This window comes from Sparus aurata, chromosome 4 (genome assembly GCF_900880675.1).
Source record: "Sparus aurata chromosome 4, fSpaAur1.1, whole genome shotgun sequence".
Taxonomy (NCBI): domain Eukaryota; kingdom Metazoa; phylum Chordata; class Actinopteri; order Spariformes; family Sparidae; genus Sparus; species Sparus aurata.
The window spans coordinates 6,300,372-6,324,766 of NC_044190.1; the positions used below are offsets into that span (position 1 = coordinate 6,300,372).

At 42.3% G+C, this 24,395-nt stretch overlaps 1 protein-coding gene across 18 annotated transcripts in view; it reads right to left on the bottom strand.

Moving 5' to 3' along the window:
• neo1a (neogenin 1a) overlaps positions 1 to 24,395 on the bottom strand; it is a 171,556-nt gene that overhangs the window by 45,975 nt on the left and 101,186 nt on the right. For all 18 annotated transcript variants that reach the window (XM_030414312.1, XM_030414310.1, XM_030414316.1 and 15 more), the window contains exons 5-7: positions 21,002 to 21,138; positions 9,133 to 9,287; positions 8,897 to 9,017 (exon numbers count right to left, since the gene is read on the bottom strand). In XM_030414312.1, coding sequence (XP_030270172.1) covers positions 8,897 to 9,017; positions 9,133 to 9,287; positions 21,002 to 21,138 — 413 coding nt within the window. The remainder of the gene's footprint in view (positions 1 to 8,896; positions 9,018 to 9,132; positions 9,288 to 21,001; positions 21,139 to 24,395) is intronic.

Sequence of the window (24,395 nt, forward strand, 5' to 3'; positions counted from 1 at the left end):
ATGTAGCTCTACAACAATTCAGAGTGTCTAGTCATTCTGATAGTCAACTTGTTGATTGCTTGGTTAATCCTCCACAGTAATCTGTATGTGAGTGCAGACACTAGCTCGCATCTAGTACAGACGGCATTGCCCTGACGTCATGTAACAGTCACTTCCAGGTAGACAACCGCCAGTTGACTTGTATCGCAGAAATACGAGAAATAGGCAAACATTTTATTTCTGTTGTAAGCTTCAGCCGTTATGGTAATATTTAATGATATATAGTTGAACACGGTGGTCCAACAGATGTTTCTGCTCTGCGTCTCAGACTAACTATGAGTTGTGGGATAGACTCAAGCTGTCACTTTCTTTACTCATCGGCATAAATGTTAAATCTAACATGAATGAAAGTGTTTGTTTACTGTAAACACTTTGACTAAAATCATGAAAGAGGCAGTCAATGTATGTAAGCTAGTGCATAATACAGGTGTTATTGTAAAGAAATGTTGTGATTTATTCTATAACAGAAGAAAAGGAGGGGTGAAGGAAAGCGAGAGCACCTGTGATATGATGACTGCAGGCCTGAACGGACTATGAGTAACAATTAAGTTGCATCACTCAGTGAACACAATTAGTCTGTGTCCCCGTGACCCCGTGAAGGAGTGTGGCCATATGTGTCCATGTACGTGAGTCCAAGCAGTACACGACATGCTGTTTTTAAGTGTCATATTTTCCCCGCTGCTGTCTGCCGTTGAAGGTAGACTTACGATGCAGCCGTGCCAACAGCAGACATGCTGCACGGCTCTACGCTGTGCTGCTGACATGTTCACATGCTCACAACGTTACACATTCACTCCAGCTGGCCTGGCCGTGACCCTGCTAGCAGATGATGGAGCACACCGTATTCCCTAAAGTGGGCCTGGACTTTTATTCAGTGCTGGTGGAGTGTGGCTGGAGGGGAGGGTCTTTTAGCAGCCTATTCTCACTTCTTGATTTGAACAGGGAATAAGGGTGGTGCTCCGATGCAGAGGAAGGATTCCCGCCTGTGGCTCGCCTGCTACAAATGTGTTCGGGGGATTTTTTTAAACGATCTTTTACTGCTCTGCCTACTAGAACTTCAGTCTGTTTCTTTGTTGTTTAATCATGATCCAGTTACATTTTATATTACATCAATTCATGATAAAGTGAGTTTCTCTCCTCAACACCAGCTAGAGCTCCACTGCAGCACATCACACTGACAGCAGTACTGGGACGGCAGGGACCTCCTTTTAAGAATCCCTCTTTATCTTTCCCTTTACTTTCACTTCCTTATCAATTCAAATACTTCTTGATTTGTATTAGAAGACTCAACAATAGAACTTCAGCATCAAGATATATTTGTACATAAAACCCTTCCTGCTTGTCTTGACAAAGCCACCACAATGGATCTAGGCTGCTGTGTTCCCACCGCTCGTGTGTCTCACTGATCTGTGTGGAAATCATCACTGTTGTGTTGAAATGGTAGTTTCAATATTTGAGGGTCAGTTTGCGTTACAAATCTGCTGCAGTTATGAAGTTATCAGTTATTTTTGGAAAATTCCGCTCTGTTAAGACTTAATACAACATTTTGAACAATGGATGAGTTCAGATATTTGTCTGCTTCTTGTTGTTCACAGTGAGCAGAATTGCTTCTGGCAACCAGGTCTGTCCATTACTACTTTGTTTTGCCAGGTCGTGATCAGTTTAGTCGGCCAGCTACAATAGCATCAGTCGAATACTCTGTATTTTTTATGATGTGGAAGATTCTTGCCAAGTTTTCTCATGGGTTAATATTTTCAGAGTCTGACTTTGTGGCTCCAGACAGATGAGCAAGCTGCTTTTTTAATAAGAGGAGTTGTGGTTCACATTCTTGCTCTGCATGTATTGTTAAGTCTTTTTGCTCAAGCTTAAAGACTTTACAGCAACCTAACTGCCAGTAAAAAAAAGGTGTTTCAGTTTGATGTTATGGCAACACGGTGCTCAAGTCTGGTGAGGTTACGGCACAAAAAGCACTTTGTTAAGGTTAGTAACTGGTACTAGAAACTGTCCAGACATCTCGTCATCTTTCTGTACATTTAACCCAAATCTGCTGGGTTTAACATTTAATTTATGCGACTGGCTTGTAACACAGACACATATCCAGATTAGCTTTGTCTCACTCGATAATTACTGTTTCAAATGTAGTTATTAAACAGGACCAAATTCTCCACGGTGCCTCTAATTAGTGTGTCTTCTGTTGTTTCACAGTCAAGGTTAAACTTCCACCTCATTTGGTTTCATGTGTTGTCAATTAGCGACATCTAGATAAACTTGTGTGGGTTTTCTTGACTTCTGGATCTTTTCTGGGGTGTAATCTTTATTAGGTGTTAAGTGTCTTGGCCCAGATCAGAGCCAATGGCATTCAGTGGAGATCAGTGGCTGTGCACAGTCATCTGCATATACAGTGGGAGACTCTTGGTTTCCGTCTCTTTTCAGAGGGTGGTCTGGTGCTCAAGTCTACCGTAATTAATGAATTTACTAATGAAGTTACGGCATGTGCGATTCTCTGCATATCCCTTGCAGTATCTCCTGTCACTGTGTCTGACTACAGCTTCAGGGACAGCACACATGTCAGTTTATCATGCCAGCACTCCTGGTGCCTGTGCTCATAAATACACAGAGTGATGGAGGGAGAGGAGAACGAGAAGGCAAAGAGAGCACTCAGGCAGTGATGAGGCATCTCCATCTCTCTGTGGGGGTCTGCTACCTCTGATGGGAGGGGAGGACAGGACTCTTCTGTTAGCTGCCACAGGTCTGAGAGGACGGGAGGGGAAACTAATGGCAGCACGGGAACATGAAGGGAGAGGAGGAGGGATAGAGGTAGAGAGAGGGAAGCAAGAGAAAGAGAAAGAGATGAAAGGGAGGGAGGGATGGAGAAAGACTGCTCGCCTGTTTAAGCTTTGATTCCAACAAAAGCTCGAACAAATACATTTACATCAGAAACAGTGTGTCATCTTTCTTTCATCATAAAATGACCTGAATAATGGTTTGGAACACTAGCCTACAGGACAGAGACGCTAAAATTGTGTTGCACAGCAGCAAGCATCAAGCAGCTGATGTTTTTCAATTGTGTTATCTCTTCCCTGAAACGTCTCCCTGTCATTTATCATGGAATTCACTCGCAAAAGTCAGGGTGGCTAAAACAGCCCGAGAGCTCTGAGCTCGTTCATCCAAACAAGCTCTCAGGCTCTCCAGTGAAGTACTTGGCTTGGGCACTAGGAGGCAAACACTCTGAACATTATTCCTGTGAGCTGTGGGAATGGAGACGGAGAGACAGACGGACTCACACAGACAGAGCAGCATTTCCATACTGAAGCCAGCATATGGAAGGAGCAAAATAAGTATTCACATGTAAATGGAAGTGCATCTCTGGAATTTATGCAAATATAAAAAAGCAACTGGGGGATAAAAAAAAAAACACTTAAGGGCAAACAGCAAAGAGTGCATCTACTTCTATTCTGTTTGCCTTTGTTAATGCAGATCGCGCTGCTCTTTCTATATCAAGCTTTTACGTGCTCGAATCTTAAACTTTCTATTTTTGACAAGTGGGCATCTGGTAAGAGTGCAAAGGCTGGACTGTGATTTTTCTTCCTGGAAAAAACAGGAATGCATAATGCCAAGAAACACGCAGGAGCTTTTTCTCTTCCCTCATGTTTCTGAAATCTAAATGCTATATGCAGCTCTCCACTCTCCAAAAAGTGCTTGTACTGGCTGTGCTTTGCATCTTGAAGATTTACCACACAGCCAAACCTGGGTATAGATTTTAGTGTTCCACATGATCAAACTTCAAACACAGCCTCAGTCTTTGTTCTGTATATGGAAAGATGACAATCACATAAACAAGTGCTTTGTCGAGGCGTGGGTCACAGATGTCAGCTTCAAAGTAAAAAAAAAAACGTGACCCGTTTCCTCTCCAAGCTATAATTGCCGCCTACTACAGTATCGGGCAAAATCCCGTCAGATAATCATGTGGATGGAAAGGGCCGCAAATTGTTGCAGCACATTGTCTGTAGATGACATGTGACGACAATCACTTAAATAGCATAGAATCTGCAGCTGCCTCACCTCCCTCATGATCACTTTGACAATAAGAGTAACACGTGGGCAGCATATATCAAAGCTGCCCGCAAGGAAACATTAATGATGGTGATTAGAGGTTGTATTTATAGTTAGGTGAGGACAGAATGGGCCAACCTGCTCGGAACTTAATAAAACCTCACGAACAGTACACACGTTGAGACAAATGTTAGTGAAAACTTTCCCGTGCTAAATGGTCTTTACTGGATTTAAAACAATACACTGAACTAAGTTCAAATCATTATTGTGGCTCTTTCATCTCTTATCTATAACTGCTCATCCTCTGGAGGGATGCAGGGGGCTGATCCCAGCTGACACCAGGCTAGAAGCTAACCCTGTACAGGTCACCAGTTTCCATATTTACCAGTATAATGACATTATTTTGCATTTGTCAGTGGGAAAGTCATACCAAATTAAATTACCTTCCGCTGCGGCCAAATAAAATGACTTACAACAGAAACCAGCACAACTGCACAATCTTCAGGCACTTCCAGAAGACGACAAGTCTGAATATGGCAGTTTTACAAGGGACATTAAGAGGCGCTTACTTCGTCTGCATTACACTGCATAATTAGGTCCCCTCGAGGTCCACTTCTGGCATTTGTGCTCCCATTTACCCACATCTGTTTGCAACTAGTTGACCCATGTTGCACATGGCTGAGGAATTTCCAGGAAAATAGTTTGAGACTGCAATCTGTGGTCCTATTTTTTACCTCCACTCCCCCAAAAATCTGTTCTTCACGGTGTTAAGAATGCTGAAGCAGTTTGTCTGTGTAGGTCTTGGCAGTTGATCAATACTACATCATTACTGTGATTTGAGACTACCATTATTTTGAGATACTGTCTTTTTCTGATTTAAAGACTGCATTAAAATAAAGTGAACTAATTGTCTTTGCCCACTTAGTATTTATATCCTCACTACTGATGATTATCAAAAAACAGCATATTCCTTTTGGATATTCAGAATTACGCCTTATTGTTATAATGTAGCATTTTCTGATGAAGACACGTCTGATATGCTGGTATTCTAATGTTTTTAGGAGCGTTCTACGACATGTTTGACATGCATTCAGCATGGAGTTTTTATGGAAGTTTGCAACACACAGTCTCTTGCCTGTTTACAGGATAGATTCAGCTTCGGGAAACAAGAGACAAACAAGAGCAGTTTTGCATAACTTGCATAAAGGCGACAAAGAGGTTTCACCAGGGAGCAACGTGACTGCAGTCTGAAAAGACAGAAGTAAAGCTGGAAGCAAATTCCTCCATAGTGCTTAAATACGACAATATAAATATGTCATTATGTTAAATGGAGTATGTATCGCTGCATATGAAGCATCAAAACACGCACCAAGAGGTTGATTCTCCTGTTGGTACCTTTGACCACAGGCACTGGCTGAGTTCAGTTAACTGCAGAGGATCAGTTTCACTCTGCTGTCTATTGTATGAAATTGATCAAACAAAGATAATTCTCTCCTCTTCTTTATTTGTCATGTAAACAGCTCGGTTGAAAACGTTTTTTTTTTGGGGGGGGGGGGGAAGGGCAAAGCATTGAATATTGAGTAGATGTTAACATAACAGGGGCATTGTGTTTTGTATAATTAGAGTAACTATAGTCATCACCAACATTGTTCTACGATATTGGTCGGTATTGATCAAATATTTGCTATTATTTGATTTTGTCATCTAGTCCTACAGAGTTTATGAAGCACGGGACTGTTATCTCCAGGAGTTCAGAGCCGAGAGTATTGATACAAAGCACATATCACTATGAATAACTGTCAACATACCGTACATATGCTAACAGCTGACCTTTTCCATTCCAAACGTCCACAAGTGGGAATCATCAGCGGAGCCACATTTAACTGCAGCTGGCAGTGTCAAGATCAAAGATTATGAGCACTAATGAATATTAGCCAACTTGCATCTGGCTGGCTGTTTAGATGCAGTTCGCCCCCATTGATTCCCCTGCTGGGTGAAGACAACTTTATCCCTGTGGCAAGTCCCTGGCTTATCTCCCCTGACTGTGAGGCAGCCGGCCGACAGACAGGGTGTTTTCCTGGCCTTGTTTCAGGAGGATTCATGCCCGGCAGGTGTGAGCAGGATACCTGACTGCGGCGAAACACACAGGGGCAGCTAGAAGCAGGAGGGGCAGTGTGGGCTAAGAAGTGGACAAAGATACCCAGCTGTCAGGGGGCAGCAGTATACTGTAGGGGGAATATTCAAGGCAGCACAATTAACACAAAGCCCAGTGAGTTGGATTATCACAGAGAGCAGGTGGCTGTGAAAGACAAGCGGAGAGAAAGTGAGAGGAAGTGGCAAGAAAGGTGGCAGATGGCCGTATAACTGAATGCGTCCATACCGAGCAGCACAGGAGGAAAGAGAGACGAGCACAATGGAGGAGACAGACACTGCTACTCTTACACAACTTACAGATTCATTCCAGCCTCACATCACAGAGCCAAACCCACAAAACACTAACATCCGTAAAAAATGAGCTGATTTCGAATAGGTTCTCATAGATTCACCGCTGCACCTTTGAGAGGGGAGATTACTTTGACACAGTAAAGCAAGCAAGAATAAAAAGAATCACTGCGACTTTACTTATTTTCTACTTCCATCATCTGACACTCGCATGATGACCGAATAATGAACTGACGAATAAACAGGAAGCCTTCTGCTGGTAAGTGTGTATGGATTAGCAGTGTATGGATTAACTGTGACCAACACCGAGATACTCACTCTCACAGTAACGTAAGAAAGGAAAAGATTCTGTGTGATATTTATGGATTAAACAGAGATTAATTTCTTCAAAGCTCTGCTCAGGGCAGACCCCGTGTACAAGGCCAGCTGCCTCAGTAATTCATCCCATTTATCTTCAACCAAAAGCCTTATCAATGGTGTCAAACACAAATACACAATGAGCTGCAGGTCATCATTATTTCTGACTTCATGTCCTCCAATCAGAGTGAGTGACACAGCTGGGGGGCCACCGGTTGGACCCTTCTATGCTAATCCATTAGCCACCTGCTTCAGGAGAGGGGGAGTTCACGCTTGATTAAATTCTGGCGCCTTCCTCAACAAAATGGGGGATTGTGAGTGAACTGTGAGCTTCCTTTTCTGTTGTATCAGAAGTGTTTTACCTTCACTCCCCTTGCCGTTTTATTGCTGCTCCATTTCCCCCTTTTCATTGTATTCAGATGATGTTTTTCAGTAAAACTGTGTCTTGTTCATCATCTTGAATTCCTTGTTGCTCTCATGTTTTGTGGGGAGGTTTTAACTTGCCCCGCGGGTTAGACTATGATTATTATGACTGCGCAAATGATCTCAAATCTAAGCTGTGTTACATTTTCTCAAATGATCAGAGGTAATGCAACTAAATTACCTCAAGAACTAGGATGTTAACACTGTTTTCCACATTTGATTCTATTTTCAGGCACTTAGTTTTTTGGCGCTTCCAGCCACCGTCCTTGTTGTTCCATTGTTGCACTCTGCACTCAGCGGCTCCACTCTGGGAATTTCAAACCTCGTCTTTGGCTTTAAATGGAAAATGTACAACAAGAAAGGCTGTGCTGCAGTTATCCAGGCATTTAATCAGCATACTGTATGTGTTCAAGGTAAGTGCAGCTCCCTGCTAAAGACAGCCTTTACATGTCTAATGGTGCTGCATCAAAGCACCGGCATTGTGTGAAGCAACTTCTCTAAAGTCTTCACAACATTTCTGTCACACTCAATGTGGAATGGACTGCAAGCATGGTTTGCCCCACATATAAGTCTGCTCCCTGTGAGTCACCTCTGGTCTAACAAGATCCCAGTGGTTTCATTTCACTGTTCACTACACACTCTCACACACTCCTCACACCTTCACAGATGTGCACAGCCTCCAGGATCCATCTAGGTGTGTATAAATAAGGCAAACTGTATAGAAAGCAGAAGATCCACCCTGTTACCAAGCTAGCTCTTGTTTTAAAAGCCTTTTATGAGCTACAGGCATCTACTACTGAACTGGATTTTAACAATGACAGCGCAATGATTATTTTGTTAGCATTCAACATCTCCAGCTCCCAACCTGATCCCAACTGTGATGTTCATATGAGGCTGTTAAAGCTAAGAAATAATCACCAGAAGCAATGTGTTAAGACTGTTGTGGATGTTAGAATGGCTGTGAACAGATGCTTACATTTCCAACTGTGATGTCTGGCTGTCTGTGCAAAACTGATTAATTCTGTGAGCCGTTCCTGACATTAATCATTGACAGATGCAATATGCAAGAATTCTAAATCTGTTGAGTTTGTTATCTAAAACAAAAAGGGGGCAGCGTATCAGCAGCATAACTGTATACTGTAGCCACTTTTGGCTAGTTAGCTCAATTAGCTGTGCAGCTAAAAGGGGCTATAAGCTGACTCTGCCCCTACTGGGAGCTCAGAGCACCAGGGGATCGATGGGGATAGCCTCTGAGACTGATTACGGCCAATCTGACATCAAAGAATACAGGACCAAGGTGATTTTAGTTGATAAGGTACAAAGTGGTACTGTGAGACAGGATTGGCAGGGGCTAGCTGGCTAACATCCTAACTTCAGTAGACAAAATACATAACTGTCTTTGAAATAATGTCAAAACTTGTGACATTTTCAACAAACTGATAGTTTTAGTTTTTGTAAAATTCCATATTGCACCTTTAATTAGTGAAGTTTTTGTCATCTTCTCAAGCAGGATATTAGCACCAACTAGTTAGCTAGCATGTCTAATTTGCAAATTAGTGGGTGTTGCTGGTGAGTGGCGTACCGTGATCTAAGATGATGAGCTGGGCACTGGACTGGATGTTGCCAGCATCGTTTTCCGCAAGGCACTGGTAGAAACCCTCATCTGACTTGACGAGACCCAGAACCTGCAGGTTGTGCTCCTTCTACAGAACAAGAAGGAAGGGAAAAAACCTGTAGTTAATAATGTTACAAGCAGCATTTTTTACCGATCTCAAGTACTAAAAGGCTGGGACAGACACGTGTTCCGAATGAACATACAATTATTTTGAAGTAGTCGCTGGGGATGACAGCATCTCCATTCTTGACCCATTTGACAGTGGGAGCTGGTGACCCTGAGACCTCGCACTCAAACACGATGTCCATGGACTCGTGGGCGTAGATGTTGGCTGGCCGCTTGACAAACTGGGGAGGAACTGTGGAAACCAGATAAGAAGATGTGTCAAGGAGGGTTACAAAGAAAAAAACATCACATTGATTTTCTTGTTAGAATTGCCCAAAACGAGTGAATGAGAGATGACTGAAACATTTTGTACGATCCATCTTTTTCTTATGAAATTAAGTAACCAATTTATTTATCAAAGCTGACCAGGCACATCAAACTCCAGCACGCTGGTCTCTGCCAGGACCGAATGATGCCAAGGAAGATGGAAAGAACAACAAACAGAACATCTAACAGCAACTTATCCAATTATCTTCTGCACCCTTCACACAACCATGACCTTTTCAGCACTTGGAATAATTGATATAAAGGTTTCATAACCTCTGTTCTGGTCACAAACAACAGTCACTTTGGTGGTGGTACAGCGTGTAAGCATGCTACACTAGCTAAGCCGAGCACTTGCAGATCTCCCCTGGTCCTGATAATGAGGGCCAGAAAGGAGTTATTTGATCTGCTGGGGAGATACAGTGCCTCATCAATCTGTCCTGGAACAAGGTCACTGGGAGCGCAGGGCCCAGGCCTCGTCCTCTCTCTATAATTGGACAGTATGTGCATGTGAGGAGAGACAGAGCAAGACAGTCTGTGCATGTGTGTGCGGGTGTGTGCCTCTGCTGCCTCTGTGCATTCTCTGATAAACGCCGACCTCGCTGACCACGGTCTAAATGACTGTATTGTTGGTGTGTCAGAGCGTAGCCATCAGCATCGTGGGCTCTGTGATAGCTAGTTATTAGCATCCATTTTGTGGCTATTCACACGGGCTGATTGGATATTAGGAGCAGTGGGTAGGTCCTTTCCTGATTATATTCAACAGAGGACCAGGTTGTCAGGTCGAGTCCCGCTCATTTGCTTGATGTAGCTGTGGCAATTTACTCTAAAATTAACCGATTAGGCAGGAAAATGAAGACTCCCAAATTATAGTTAAATGTAATTAAAACTGCTAAAGGAACCATCCTCTGCACACACATGTATCCAGCTATAATAGCCTCAATACTTCAAGAAGCAGCACAGCTCCAGGTCAAACTGGGCGCTCTGACATGTTTGTATTATCCTGACCTTAGAATGCACTGTGCCCATCTGTTTGGCATTTTCATGCCCTACACAAAGCACATGGAACAAAGGTGGGCGGAGAGGTGAAACTCAACAGAAGACATTTCCACGTATTCCTCCAGAAAATCCTCTTCGTGGGATAATTGTGTGGAACACTCTGTGCATGCAATCCTGTAAACAGCTAACGTTGCGATCATATGAACTATCAAATCAAAACGCTAACCCCTTTCAACACTGTGTGCCCCACATTTTTGAAAAGGTTACAGTATTTCTTTGTGAACACTTTACACATTGCAGTCAAAATAGAGATCTGTTCTTAAGCTTGGGGATTCAAGTCGTACACATGGCCCATGGTTCACTGTTTTCATTAAGCAGCCTTGTGAGCTATTTCTTTCTATGCCCGTAGGCTCATTTTTTTAATGACAGCTAAGAATTCATACATGTCACTCAGACTGTCAAAAGCTGTTCTTCAGTATAAACTACAACGCTTTAAACTTCAACAAATGAAACACACTCGACATTGTAGGATCATCCCAGGGTGCAGTTTCCCTTCAGGTTCTATGCGACAAGAACGTTTCAAAGAAAAGCCCGCTGTACAGTATCAAGCTTTTGTTCCGTGACTCCCAATTGCCACTTTTCCAACCATACAGTGCAGCAGAACCAGTCCAACACGAAACAATCGGATAGTGCCACAGTATATGGAAGCTTTCCCTCACCGGCTTTAATGAGTGTCTAGACTTTTCTGTGGCGAATACTGACGACTGAGACAAGGACGGAAATGAGGACAGTGATGCCTGTAGATTGTCAAGACAGCCATCACCTTGAGTGTGTTCAGGTGCTTGTGTTGACGTCTCTGTGCATCTGTGTGTGTGTGTATGTGTGTGTGTGGGGTGTGTGTGTGTGTACCGGTATTCCCTCCACGAGAATGTGTGAGCTGTGAATAATGCGTTTCACAGTGTGGTGTCCCCTGGATATCAGTTTCTCATAGCTGTGCAGCAGAAGCAGGTGGAATCTTGGTTTACTTTGTGTGTCAGGGACTTGGTGTTAAGACGGTGTGTGTGGGTCTGAATGTTTGAGTCGTGTGTGTCTGAATAAATGAGCCTGGATACATGTTTTGTCCTGTTATTACTGCTGCTACAGGTTTTACATAATTGTGTGTGTTTCTACACGTGTGGATGGGTGGATTTTGTTTGCATAACAGAAGTGGGTGTGTGTGTGAGTGTATGTGAATGTGTCTGTCTGTGTGTCTGTGTGTGTGTGTGTGTGTGTGAATGTGTCTGTCTGTGTGTCTGTGTGTCTGTGTTTGTGTGGGTGTGTATGAATGTGTCTGTCTGTGTGTCTGTGTTTGTGTGTGTGTGTGTGTGAATGTGTCTGTCTGTGCGTGTGTGTGTCTAGACATAAAATATGTTTCTGTACATTCAGGCTGTCACAATCTGTGCACGTTCACTGCATTTGTCTCTTTTTTAAGATAACATTCAACGTCTTTCTGTTAATATCTATATTTTATGTGCGTATGTGTGTGTGTGTGTGTGTGTGTGTGTGTGTGTGTGTGCGTGTGTGTGTGCGTGTGTGTGTGCGTGTGCTCAGGCCCCCCGGTGAGGTTTGTTTGTGACGGGATTTGATGGTGACTGGTACCCTGCAGCTCTCTTTATCTCTTACTCTCTCTCTGCATTTCACAACTCAGTCTCCCAGCTCTTAATCTTCCTATAACTCCCCGTCTATCTCTCCATCTCCAGCCCTCCCCTCCTCCCTTTCTCCATCTCGGCAGACATGCACCATTTTCTCTAAATGGAGTTCAGACATTTGGAACCTATTGGACTGGGCAATGAGAAGAAACGCCTAAATATACCAATAGTGCTGGGGCGGTGGGAGTGGAGGAAGCTTCAGGACTCAACAGTGTGACATGTGTGGAGGGCTGTGTTTGGTCTGATGACCTTCCTTAATTGGCTGTTTGTAGCATGAAACACAAATATGCAAAGGTGAACTAGAAGAAGCCAGCTGCCTGTCAGCCCTGATTTTAGTGCGAGAATATCTATACACTAACATCTATCTAAAAACTTAGTGGTCCACAACCAGGACTTTGGAAAGGACACAACGGTAGGGCTGCACAATTAATCAAATGTTATTAAAATCACAGTATGGCCAAATGCAATATTCAGATAACAAGAAGCTGTAATTATATGATCAAGTGACAAAACAGCATTATAACGAAGTACTGTAGTGCTGCAGAGCCGTTGAAAAAATACTGCTCAATACCTAAAATTGTGCTGGTGTGTAATGAAAGTCCACATGGTGCCTTTAAGGGAGTATTTTTGGATTGTATTTGCTTGATTGACAGATGTCTTAGCCTATTAAACTCTGCAAAGCTTTTGCTGCTCACATGTTTGTGATTAACTCTACCCCCCACGGCAGCATTTACCCAAATTTGGATTTTCTGGACCCAGTAACAGAGAAAAATGGTGATGAGTGATCAATCCGAATCCAGGGCCGAATATGTCCCTGCAACATATGGATGATGGTACAAACGCCAAGTCTATGTTTTTCTATATTTTACGGTTCACAGACACACAGATGCACAACTCTACCATCTGGAATGTCTCCAAATGGGCGGACTTGTTTTTGGAACATAAAAAATGCTCTAATGAAAGAAACCCAGTAGAGACAGAAAAACAACGAGAAATGCATACAAGCGTAAGAGGGAGAAAACAAACACCGAGACAAATATTAAGAGAGGAGCAGAGCTGAGGGAACTCTGATGCCAGTTCTCTGCGGATGGTATCATCTCTGCAGCCTGTAGCTTAGTAAAAGAAGCTTTAATGCAGACTTACACTGACTCCAGTGAACTACTAAAAGAGGGCCACAAAAAGGTCATGTGTGTGTCCCACTGTGAGCTTGTTAAAACAAAACCTAGGAGTATTAGAGGGATTCTAGGAAGATTACTGGAATAGAGACATACTGAGAGAAGAACGGTCCTTCCTCCGTCTACTGGTCCACATAAAAAATGGTGAAATATCAACCAGCTGAAGAAAGCAGCTGTTGTAGTCGGCGCACTTCATCTTTCTGGGAGGAGTCTAAAATTGAAATAAATAGATTGTAGACATACAGCAGGCATCCATTAAGACCAAGTATAAGATTGTTGAAGCTTAAGGATCCGAATATGAAAGACATTTTTCTACTTTGTTAGCTTGGCTGGAGTCCAGTGAGCTTCATAAAGTTAAACAATAGCTCTTGGGCAGCCAGGGGTTTACTCTGAGGGCAACTGGAGCTCGGACTGCACTAATTACCCACCCTGCTCTTCCAAAGATAACAGCTTTACTCTTAATCCAATCCAAAACAAACAGCTTCAGCAGTAAGGCAAGAAAGAGTCTCGGTGCTTGCTTTAGTCATTGAGAACATCAGGTTCTGTTGGAGGCAGCGTCACAGCAAGAGAGTTCAGTCTCTGGATGTTTTTGTGGACTCTGATGGGTCTAAAATGACTTGAACTGAAGAAAAGTAGAGGCCCGAGATCCTCCACTTTACGTTGTTTAACGTTATGAAACCATTTCAGCTCAATACTTATGCCTCTATATGACTGATTTAAGCAAACAAGACCATCAGAGAGATCCGCTTTTTCTATATGGTTATCAGCTGTCACCGGGCCAGATTCAGAAGATTAAAGCTATTTTTGGTGGCCGAGTCTTGAGGATGTCTCAGAGCCTGATGGCAGCAGAACAACTGGCTCATAACGTAGCATTTCATGTTGGACTTGAACTTGCTACCGATCTACATCTCGCTGTTGGCTTATTATTATTAGGAGACATAACAAAACAAGGACATTTTTAGCTAAAGCTATAGACCCTGTTAGCTGTAGGATCACATGTGACCTACGTGTAGGAAAGGCGGTGAAACAAAGTTCTTGTCCTTACACAGCCACAGATAAACAACCCTGAGCTCCAAGCATCCTGCAGACAGCTGTGTTTAAAATAGAGGAACAGAATTAAAACATCTTCTGTCTCTATCCCTCACTTAAAAAAAGCAAGATCAAGATCTTTAGACACAAGATGGTCGTGCTCATACCATTTTTGTCCACATGGGAGATTGAACTATGGAATTAACAACAACTAACACTGTCCTGTATAACACCAATATTTACAGTAGCTACATTTTTGTGGGTTATTCTTGAGATGCAACAATTTATAGTCTTGAATATTGAAACTGTAATAATGCTGGACTTGTATGTTAATGTAAACAAGAACAGGTACATTATTTGTACTGCAACAGCTACACAAGGAGGTAACATTTTCTTGCACATTGCCAGAATATGACACCTAAACTAGAAATGTGGTGATGAATGGCTGTGTGTTTGCATTTGTCCTATGGATCAGAGACGTGCGAGTTGAAGTTTTGTAGCTTGACAGGATGAGTAATGACAGTCAGAATCTGCTGCCCACTCAAACACCTGATAAGGTGGGCCAAGGTGGACTGGATGCCCACAGCAGATGAAGCAACATGGGCCAGACGAAAACTTCTCTCAAAACAAAGCACCAAACTCAATGCAACAGAACCGACACAGTATTTGTATGTTCCTGATGCAATTGTGTTTCCGTCTGACATAAACAGCAGAATGTGGTTCCCCTCAGGTGAATGCAGACACGGGGGAAGGTGTAGATGGAAATTAAACAGACACAAACCTCTCAGCCCACTGGTTTAGATAAAACCACGTATTTAAAAAGGGAAAAGTCGTGCCCCCGTGGGCGGCGCCTATTATCAGATCAGTGTTCTTTTAATAGCTAAATGGAAAGTTTTGTTTTTATGTCAGCCACAGAGGAACTGCCCTGTGACACTGGCGGGAGGCAGGAAGACAGTGTGCCGAAATAAAAGCAAAAAATATCCACCCGATCTTATCAAATCTGTAATTCTTCCACGCGTCATTTACAACAACTATTCCTGTCCTTCGCTGGAAAAATCACTTTGAGCACAGTTCAGAAAAAGAAAAAAAAAAATCCCTCTGCAGCATCCTCAACTGATATGTTAATAGACCGACTTTTGTTAAGTTACAGTCACATCTCTTTATTCTTTCCTGGTGGAACAATGTGAGCTGCACAAGGTATGTAGATGTGATATACAATCAATGTCTCACTTTTTCTTGCTACAAAAGAGCGAAGAAGAAAGTGGAACTGTGTGCTGAAATCTAGCATATCTAAGGTTTTTATATTTCTGTCTATTTTTGCCCATTTCTATAACAAGGCAAAAACACCCTTGCTGTCTGTGGATATAAATCTCTTCAGCTCATAGGAAAGGAATGAAACTTTTACAGAGGGCAGGGATTTCCTGGAAAAAACAATTAAGTTGATGACACGATAGCATGGGGCCATGATAGATGAGGGCCAATGACTGGGAACCACATAAAACTGGAAACATACATGTTTGTGGAGAAACTATTTCTGTCCTGCAAACATACAGAGTCCAGGTCTGGGTGGTGCCCCTGTCACACAACACCATAATCAGAAGCTGCTGCCTCCTCTGGCCTCATTTATCGTCTTGCCAGGTCTAATAGAGGGTGAGATGTCACAGCAAAGTCATACTGAACACAACACTCTGACAAACACGCAGCATGTCTGTGCTCCTAGATGTGATACGAGGGGAAGGGCGAGCTTAACATTACTGTTATCACTGTTGTTTAACGCCTGACAAAAGTAGCTGTCTGGAGTTTGACTCGTCGAACAAGTTTCCAGATTGTGTTTGTGTTTACACATATAGAAGCTCAAATCCTCTCTATCTCACTGGCACTTTGATTACATTTAATAAAAAGATATGGAGCACACTGTTCCTGGATACCTATTGCTTGTCCTTGACAGCTGCTGACATTATCTCAGCGGAAGCTGTTTGTACGTCATTTCACATCGCAAGGACGTATTGTTGTTTGCTCAGATGTTTTGTCCACACACAGATAAGTTCTGCAGCCAACACAACAGACATTTAACTGTTCTGTAAGGCACTCTTCACTCCAGACCTGTGTTGGAGCTTGGGGGAAATTCTCAGGGCTTAAAATATCTCACAACAGCAAACCTTGATGGTGAGTTTTAATGAACAGTAAATGCCTTGGTTATTTCTTGGAAACAAATTCCACCTCATAAAACCAGCTCCCAAAAAAGTTGGATCAAAATTAATTTGAAACAGAATAAAATCATTTGCAAACATACTAGCAGTATGCTTATGCTGTGTTCCTGAGCCCAGGCAGTAAAACCATTTACGCAATCATGTGTTTCACAGAGTGGTGAACCTCACCCACCCTTGCTGCTGAACAGCTAAGCCCCTCCAGGATGTTCTTTTCATACCCAACATAACACGGCCACCTGTTAACAATGAACCCGATTACCTGTGAAATGTGAGAATTCCACAACTTTCCACTCTTTTGTTGCCCTTGTCCCAACTTATTGAGAACATGACAAAAAGGATGAGAAAATAATCACATTCTTATTCATCCAACTTTTGTGAAACCAGGGCTGTACACTGCAGGTAGAGACTACTGTGGTCAATACTCATCAGATTCTTAAACATGTGTGACTGAATTGTGCCTTACTGATGGACAATAACATATCGTACTATGAAATCATTTGAGGGGAGAGAACCAGAGGGTCATTAGTCATATTTTGGGCAAAATATATGTATTGTTCATTTTACCTGAGTATGTTTTTCTCTAAGTGGTACTTCTGTCGGCACCGCTATTGCAATTATTCTGTATGTGATGTGCAGTGAATCAAAAGGTTCAAAAAAATGCATCGTTTTCATCTTACAAATTGTATAATATGACCAATCAAGGTCCATTGATTGAAAAATAAGGGTACAACTGACCTCTAGCTGGGCCGTAGAAACCAAAGACGTTGAACTGAAGTGCCACAAGGCCAGTTAAACATGTGAATACACACATGCATACTGGTATATAGAGTAAGTGCATAATTGACCTTGTGTGGCATCATTATGTATGCATGTTTGTGTGTTAATGTGTGTACACACACCTGCTGCAGCCCCATGTATCGCTCCCTCCACAGATGAGCACCAGCTGCATCACAAACCCTCGAGCCATCTCCAGGCGATTCTTAACAATGTTTTACCGTATCAAATCCCCAGCTGACTCTGTGCATCCTCTCCTCAGCACAAACGGTCCAGTGTTTATGAAAAGCCACTTGCCATAAACACACAATTTCTTCTCGTTACTGCAGCAAAAGAGGCCCGGAGGTGTTTTAGAAGAAGTCACTCAGGAAAAACACTTTTTTTGTGAGTATGGATTCACACCACTCTGATTTGTATGAGTGTCTTTTATGAGCGCAACTACTTCTTGAGGGAATCAATTGACCTTTCATGTGTCACTTCTGCTGTCAAGGGAGCAAATCAATGACACAATCTGGTTTCTTCATGAATCTGGATGAAGCAAATACAATAAGGACTGTGAGTCGACAGCACGGGATCTAATCAAACTATTTTATCGAATTATGATGACTGATGCCTTTCGACAATATTCCAAAATCAATCCTCTACAGTCTTGTCACATCAGAGGTGGAGGGCTGGCAGGGGTCGGGTCGGACACATGAGGGATTTCTGAGAGGCAGACTTGAAGACTGGAAACGAGTGAAGTCAGATGTCCTCCTGTGACCTGATCCGCTTTTCCATTACTGTCTCCTTTAATCACAGTGAGCGACGGGAAATGATGAAAGGGTGGTGGAGGGGTGTTGGTGGGATGAAGGGATTTGGGAAGAAAGGATGGGAGACGTAGCGTGATGCGGCTGCGTGTGAAATGCAATGAACCCGGGAATGAGCCTCAGGGTGTTTCCCCATTCTCAAATTATTTCACAGCAAATCCTGTTGACGCGCTTCACCTGGGAAAAGTACACAAGCACACTGAACACGTCTGTGTTCATGTGTGTTTGCCTCATCAACATAAAGTCTGACAACACCAATTACAACACAATTACTGTGGGTGTGCTGAATATTGTGTTTTTTCCCCAATATCCCAATGAACAGATGTTTACATATATTTGTATGTGATATCTATTTATCTTTATAGTCAGTTAGTTGGAACATCTACAGGATTTTTTATAGAGTTGAGAAATGATTTAATTTCATTAATGTTACCAGAAATGATATCACCTCATTAGAATCTGACTCCTGCGACTCCGGAGCTGATGCCCACAGTTAAAATTTCTTGTCGGTAGCTTTAACGTTCGTCGTCCAACTCCAAATTCATGAAAAATGAAAAAAAAAAGACCATTGGGGCGGTGGGCAAGTAATGTTATTTGTATTTCCCCATGAAACACTGACCGCTGCGGCAGGATCATGTTGTTCAGGTTTAAAATAAACAGGTTTCTTTTGACTTACAACCAAACGAGACATAGTGACAGCTGTGAAGTACTCTCCTCAACTACTGCACTCAAAATTGATGTTTCACAGTTTTGGTAGAAGAAATGGGGAAGATAATTAGTGATGTCATTTTTCTTTTTCAGCGTGACACAAAAACAATATGATGCAACGTTCATGGTTGCTTTGACTGAAACTTTTGCACAGTGTGAGGACAAGGTGTGCTTGATTTAGTTGTCATCACATGGGGCAGGGGTGGATATCGTGTCTGAACTGAGGATCATCACTTAGTGAACAAATGTAGACATTTTCCAAGAGCAGTTACTGTGATGGAAAGAGGGAGGCAGACAGAGAATGTGGTGAAAGAAAATGGACAGCATGCAGCGATTCAAAGCTAATTGAAGTGCTCCACGTTCTGCTTATTAACAATCTGTGATGATTTCCGGTGCTGATAGCTGCTTTGACCTCCACAGTGCAGAATACTAGTGACCTTGGTATGAATGTTTTGGGACACGCGACACATTTCAGCTCGTTTTCTTAATATCTTTCACGCATGAATTTTTCATTTCTGTACTGTGCATCACGACACAAATACAGAGCTTGTTTATATATTTATTATGGGCCAGTCTTGTACATATTAGGTTCTTACTTTAAAAATAGGACTTTGTGAAAACTGAAGATTAGCCAGCAGTCACTTGGGAAATAGCAGCTGTTGCTTACGAAAGACTGATAATTAATAGTCATTAAAAAATGTGTCTCAAACCCAATATGTGCACAATTCAAATTCACTCATCAACACTGAATTCTGAGTGAAAAACACCAGAACACCAGCAGTCTGGTTCCTCCACAGAACTGAACCAACATTAGAGGAAGACTGAATATTTCTACCCAGAGTCTGTTAACTGGCAGTGATTGTGTACAGTATAGAGTATAGACACAGCTTATGTGTAGGGATGATTCGTCTGAATCAATGTATGTGGACACACTGTGAGGAGTTTTTACCGGAGAGCTGTTCTCTGTTTGAATCTTCTCTTCACGTTGTTTGGTGTCTAAGAAAATGCCGTTTTCTTACCCTTTCAATCTCTCACAGTTCCTGTCCTTGACTTTTATCTTCCTGCTACATGTGCAACTCAAATCTTTCTGTAATTTCTGTGTGGGGTGAAGTTAAGTGAAATGGCAGATTCAGACAGTCCGTATGCTTCCTGCTAACACTGAATAGATTGCGCACTGTTAACATTAGACCTAAAAACACATGTCCCTCTTTACAGTGTGCAGCACATCTCAACTGTGCTGCGTTACCTGGCAGAAATAGACCTCGTTCATTACATTTCAAACCAAATTGCCAGTACCTAGGGGTGGGTGATAGATGATATTAGATCTACTTTTTAGAAAAATCACAGAGATCAGCGTATTTCATTACTCTGTCCTCTGTTTCCAGACCTCACATAACCTCACAGACTAATTGATCCACTCTACAGGAACATCCCAACGTACGGTAGTGATGTCGCCCGCTACGCTATGCTGATTGGCTGAATTACTTCACGTAGCTCTTCTTTAACTGAGGAACTGTAAAGAATTGGACAAAAGTTATAGCTATAATGCCATATTGTGCTGAAATTGTGCAAATACAGAAATAAGCAGGCTATTTCCAGCACAGTTGTTTTCTACAAACTGTGTTCTTCAAATTATAGAAATACAACCACAACTTAGATCCTCAATTGTGATTCGATTAAATATATCATGGTATTATGTTTTGGCCCATGCACCCTCTTCTATCTTTGGCTTTGTGTCAGGCTTGGTATATGGGTCATTTTTATAAACTCGTTCCCAAACAATAGTAGGTGAAATGAGACTGTTTTCAGTGATGAGGGAAGAGAGTCTGAGAGGTCTGAGGGTTCAGTTATAGTTCAGTTGGCCCTGATGACTCAGCTCTCCACTGCTAATGGATCCTCAACAATCTCCAGCAGCTCAGCTGTAGCTTGTACAGTCACGTTGTTCCTCATTTATTTAAAAAAAAAAAAAATCAGCCATGAATATGTTTCAGCTTGGCTGATTTGTAACTGTGAAAGCATAGTTTCTATGACACTTATGATTTGGAGCCTCCATAAATTGTACTCTACTGTATTTGCAACTGTATTATATTTTTCTTTTCTCTTTGCTTTTTTCCCTCTTTTCTTCTCTCCAGCATCGACTTTAAAAGCCTTCCAGAGGACAGTTCTGAAGTAGCATCTTGCTATCAGCAGTCAGTGCAGTGTACAGCACCTGTTCCTACAAGAGAAAGCAGACAATGTGGGTTGTTGAGGGTACCTTGTATGGTGAGGAGGGCCTGTGCTTCAATGCTTGTGTTTGCATTATCCGCCATGCAGGTGTAGACACCGGCATCTTCCTCTGTGAGATTGGAGATCTGGAGACTTCCTCCTCCCAGCAGCTCTACACGGCCGTCACTAGAGGAAAGACAGAATACTATTTAGATCAGACTGAACAATCTTTCATCCTGGTTCAGTATTAACGGCCTTTGGGGCTTTGCTGCATGTAACACTGTCAGCATCACATGCAAGAGACCTGGGAGGCTGCTCCTGACCTCACAGGGTCAGAGATAAAGTTGGATGAGTCATTTCTTTTAAACCAGACTTGTAAAATATGTAAAAAGTAATTATAGCTTATTTCCATTCAGCTCACTGAGTGATTAAAGGCTGCAGCCTCTGGAGCTCCGTGTTACCCTGCTGGCCTCAAGTTGACTCCACTTCTCTTCCTCGCCTCCACCGTTATGTCACCTTTCAGCAGCTCTCCGAATTAATAAAATATGCTTAAAGCAGAGTCAGCCGCCCAGAAACAAAACTCCTTTTACATCTTTTATATTTTATATATTGATTTATAGACATGAGACCATTTAGAAATCTGGTACAGTATTTAAGACAGAAAAAACAACTTGGTTATGAATAACTGATACTTTTGAGGAATACAAGAACTGTGTCACACTGAGGCTGCAGCTGGTAGTTTTCACTGTGTCACTGCAGCATAAACATCACCTCAACAGATCTTTTCATTTTCTTTCATCAGCCCTTAATTAACTGGTGCGACATGCGTCTATCGTTTATTGTTGCAGCAATCTGATAACAAGCAGAACTGGTGACTCCAAGAACTTTGACTGTTTTAATTCAGTAGTCATTTAGAGTATCTTTTCATATCCAGAGTAAAATCATGATATGATTATTGACGGGTCACAGTCTCAAAACATTTTGAGTATTTTACTGTTCAAATTAAAAGTCTTATACATCAGTTAACTCGTTATGAAAATTAATCTATTTATGCATGAATGACACATTTACATACTGCAACACAAAGTGGCAGCACATAGGACTAGCTCACTGACATCAAAGTCATGCTCTTCACCAAAGATTTCAGACTGAGCTAGCTTAAATATTTATCATTCTAAACTATTTACGAATGACCCAAAAATACAACCACACATCTATTTGTACAGCCTCTCTTTGAACTGGTCACCCTCCGCATTTTAAGCAGTCCCAACTTTGATTTTCCCGATAGGCCCAGGGGGAAGCAGTCTGTGGCCAAGCTCTGGCTTGATTCAACAACCACTGGAGCTTGCGAGTAGGAGGAGGCTGAGAGGAAAGAAAACAGAAATCAATAGCCGACAGAGAGAAGTCTGCATTCAGTGAGAGGGAAACAGAGAGGCAGGGAGATGAGCAGGAGCGGCGGGTCGGCTCAGGAAGATAAAATCCAAAGAGAGCCACAGCGAGTGCGATGGAACTGAGCAAAGCAACATCAGTGCATAATGTTTTTTGCACAGTGGAGTGAGGATACACGCAGAGCTAAAGAGTGCGCTGAGGAAAACAACCCTGTGCTGCAGGCTGATTTAGTTTTAAACAAACTGCTGACTAGCGAGGGCTTTCACACCAGCTCCTGTTTCCCTTTCCCTGACTACTTGTGGGTGTTGGCAGCAGTGGCCTTCGAGACCATCTGCCTGTCTGTCTGTGCCGAAGCGGAGCATTCGAGTGGCACTTGACCTGCTGTCACCAAAATGACATCACTGTTTCACTTGTAATGGAGGGATAAAATAAACTATTACCGTCGGTGTGATCCACAGTCACATTCAAGTACATAATAGTCAGTTAACACTTTAGTTTCAGGTAAGCAGATTGAAACTTAAGTGCCTGGAAAATTAGAAACTCTGATTGCATCATGATTCATGTTGAAGATATAAATGCAATCACAGATCACTGCTTTGTAACATTTTTGTACATTTTCTTTACTGACGGTAACGGGTCACATCAATTTGCCTAATACCACCCTCAGATGGAACAAATGAACATGTTCAGGCTGTCTTCAGGTATCAGACACTTAAATTATGTGCTTTTAAAGAACATTTACAGATCATTTTTGGCCAGATCTTTTGACAAATCATAATTTTCTATTTAAAGCATGACAGATAGTTAATTAAGTAGCATACATGGAGAGTAGGGCTGCACAATATGGTCATAAAAATTCATAATGCGATTATGTTATGATTCCAACATCATTCATGATTAGTGGGGATGATTAGTTTTGATTGTCCATTTTAATTTTCACAGAAAAAACTCTTAAAATCATTATGATGTGACGTTCTGTTCGTCTCTCCATTCTGCTTTCTCTCTACCAGCAACATCATGGGTATCCGCACAAAATTGCACAAAATTCATCGCAAAAACCAGGTGCAACTACAAGATTGTAAAATACACTGGCATAAGTAAGCCTACATTAAACAGGAGAGGTGGCATCACAATCACTGCCTACAGGTGGGATGTAACACCAGAGAGCGTCTTTGTCTGTAAAGAGCATGTGTGATTGACAGCAGCAGAAGAGTGCAGACTGTCCACTACTTAATCCATCGTGGACGCCGTGGTTCTCTCAGAAGGATAAAACAAGTGAAAGTAGAGAATGCCAAAACAGGTCAACAAATGTACTTGGGTAGCCGAGAATATACCTGGCAGACTGTCCAAGTAAAATATATGTGTGGGAAACACTGTTAATGCTATAAACTGTATAGAAACACGAGAAAACCTGCAATTACTGTTACGAGTGACCTGCTGTGTCACTCAAGCCAGGAGTAGGTTTATAAAGTCAGGACAAGAAAGCCACTTTAACCCGTTCAGACTGACAGGTAACAAGTATTCCCATATCACCCCGTCAATCTAAAAGGAGTATCAAACAGCACACTAGGCAGTTTCTGACAGAGTGCATACTAAATAAAAATACACACCAAAGCCGTACTCAGCAGAAAGCCTGACAGAGAATGCCCCGGGTCTTCAAGGTGGGAATAAAGGGGAACATAAAGCAGGTAGCTGCCTTTTCTTTTGTTCCCTAGAAAGCAGAATACAACGCAGGACTAGTGAAAATACCAAATGTCTTGCTGTACATTGACTGCTTCAGCATGCACATTAGAGAGTGGCTGACTCTGCTGTGAGGCTCTGTGAGTCATGTCCCTGCTGAATGAAAAAAACCCTCCTGAATGACGTCCTGAGTTCGTTGTAGCAGGCATCCCCGCAGTTATCTCACCAGGACAACTATTCAGACTTTTGGCCTTTAGTGCACCATAAAGGGCACTGACAGCTTCCTCTTGTACGTGAAAGAGAAACATACAGCATACATCAAACCACCATATCTCATTCTGTTTCGAGCGAGGCAATCTTAGCTCTTACTGCGG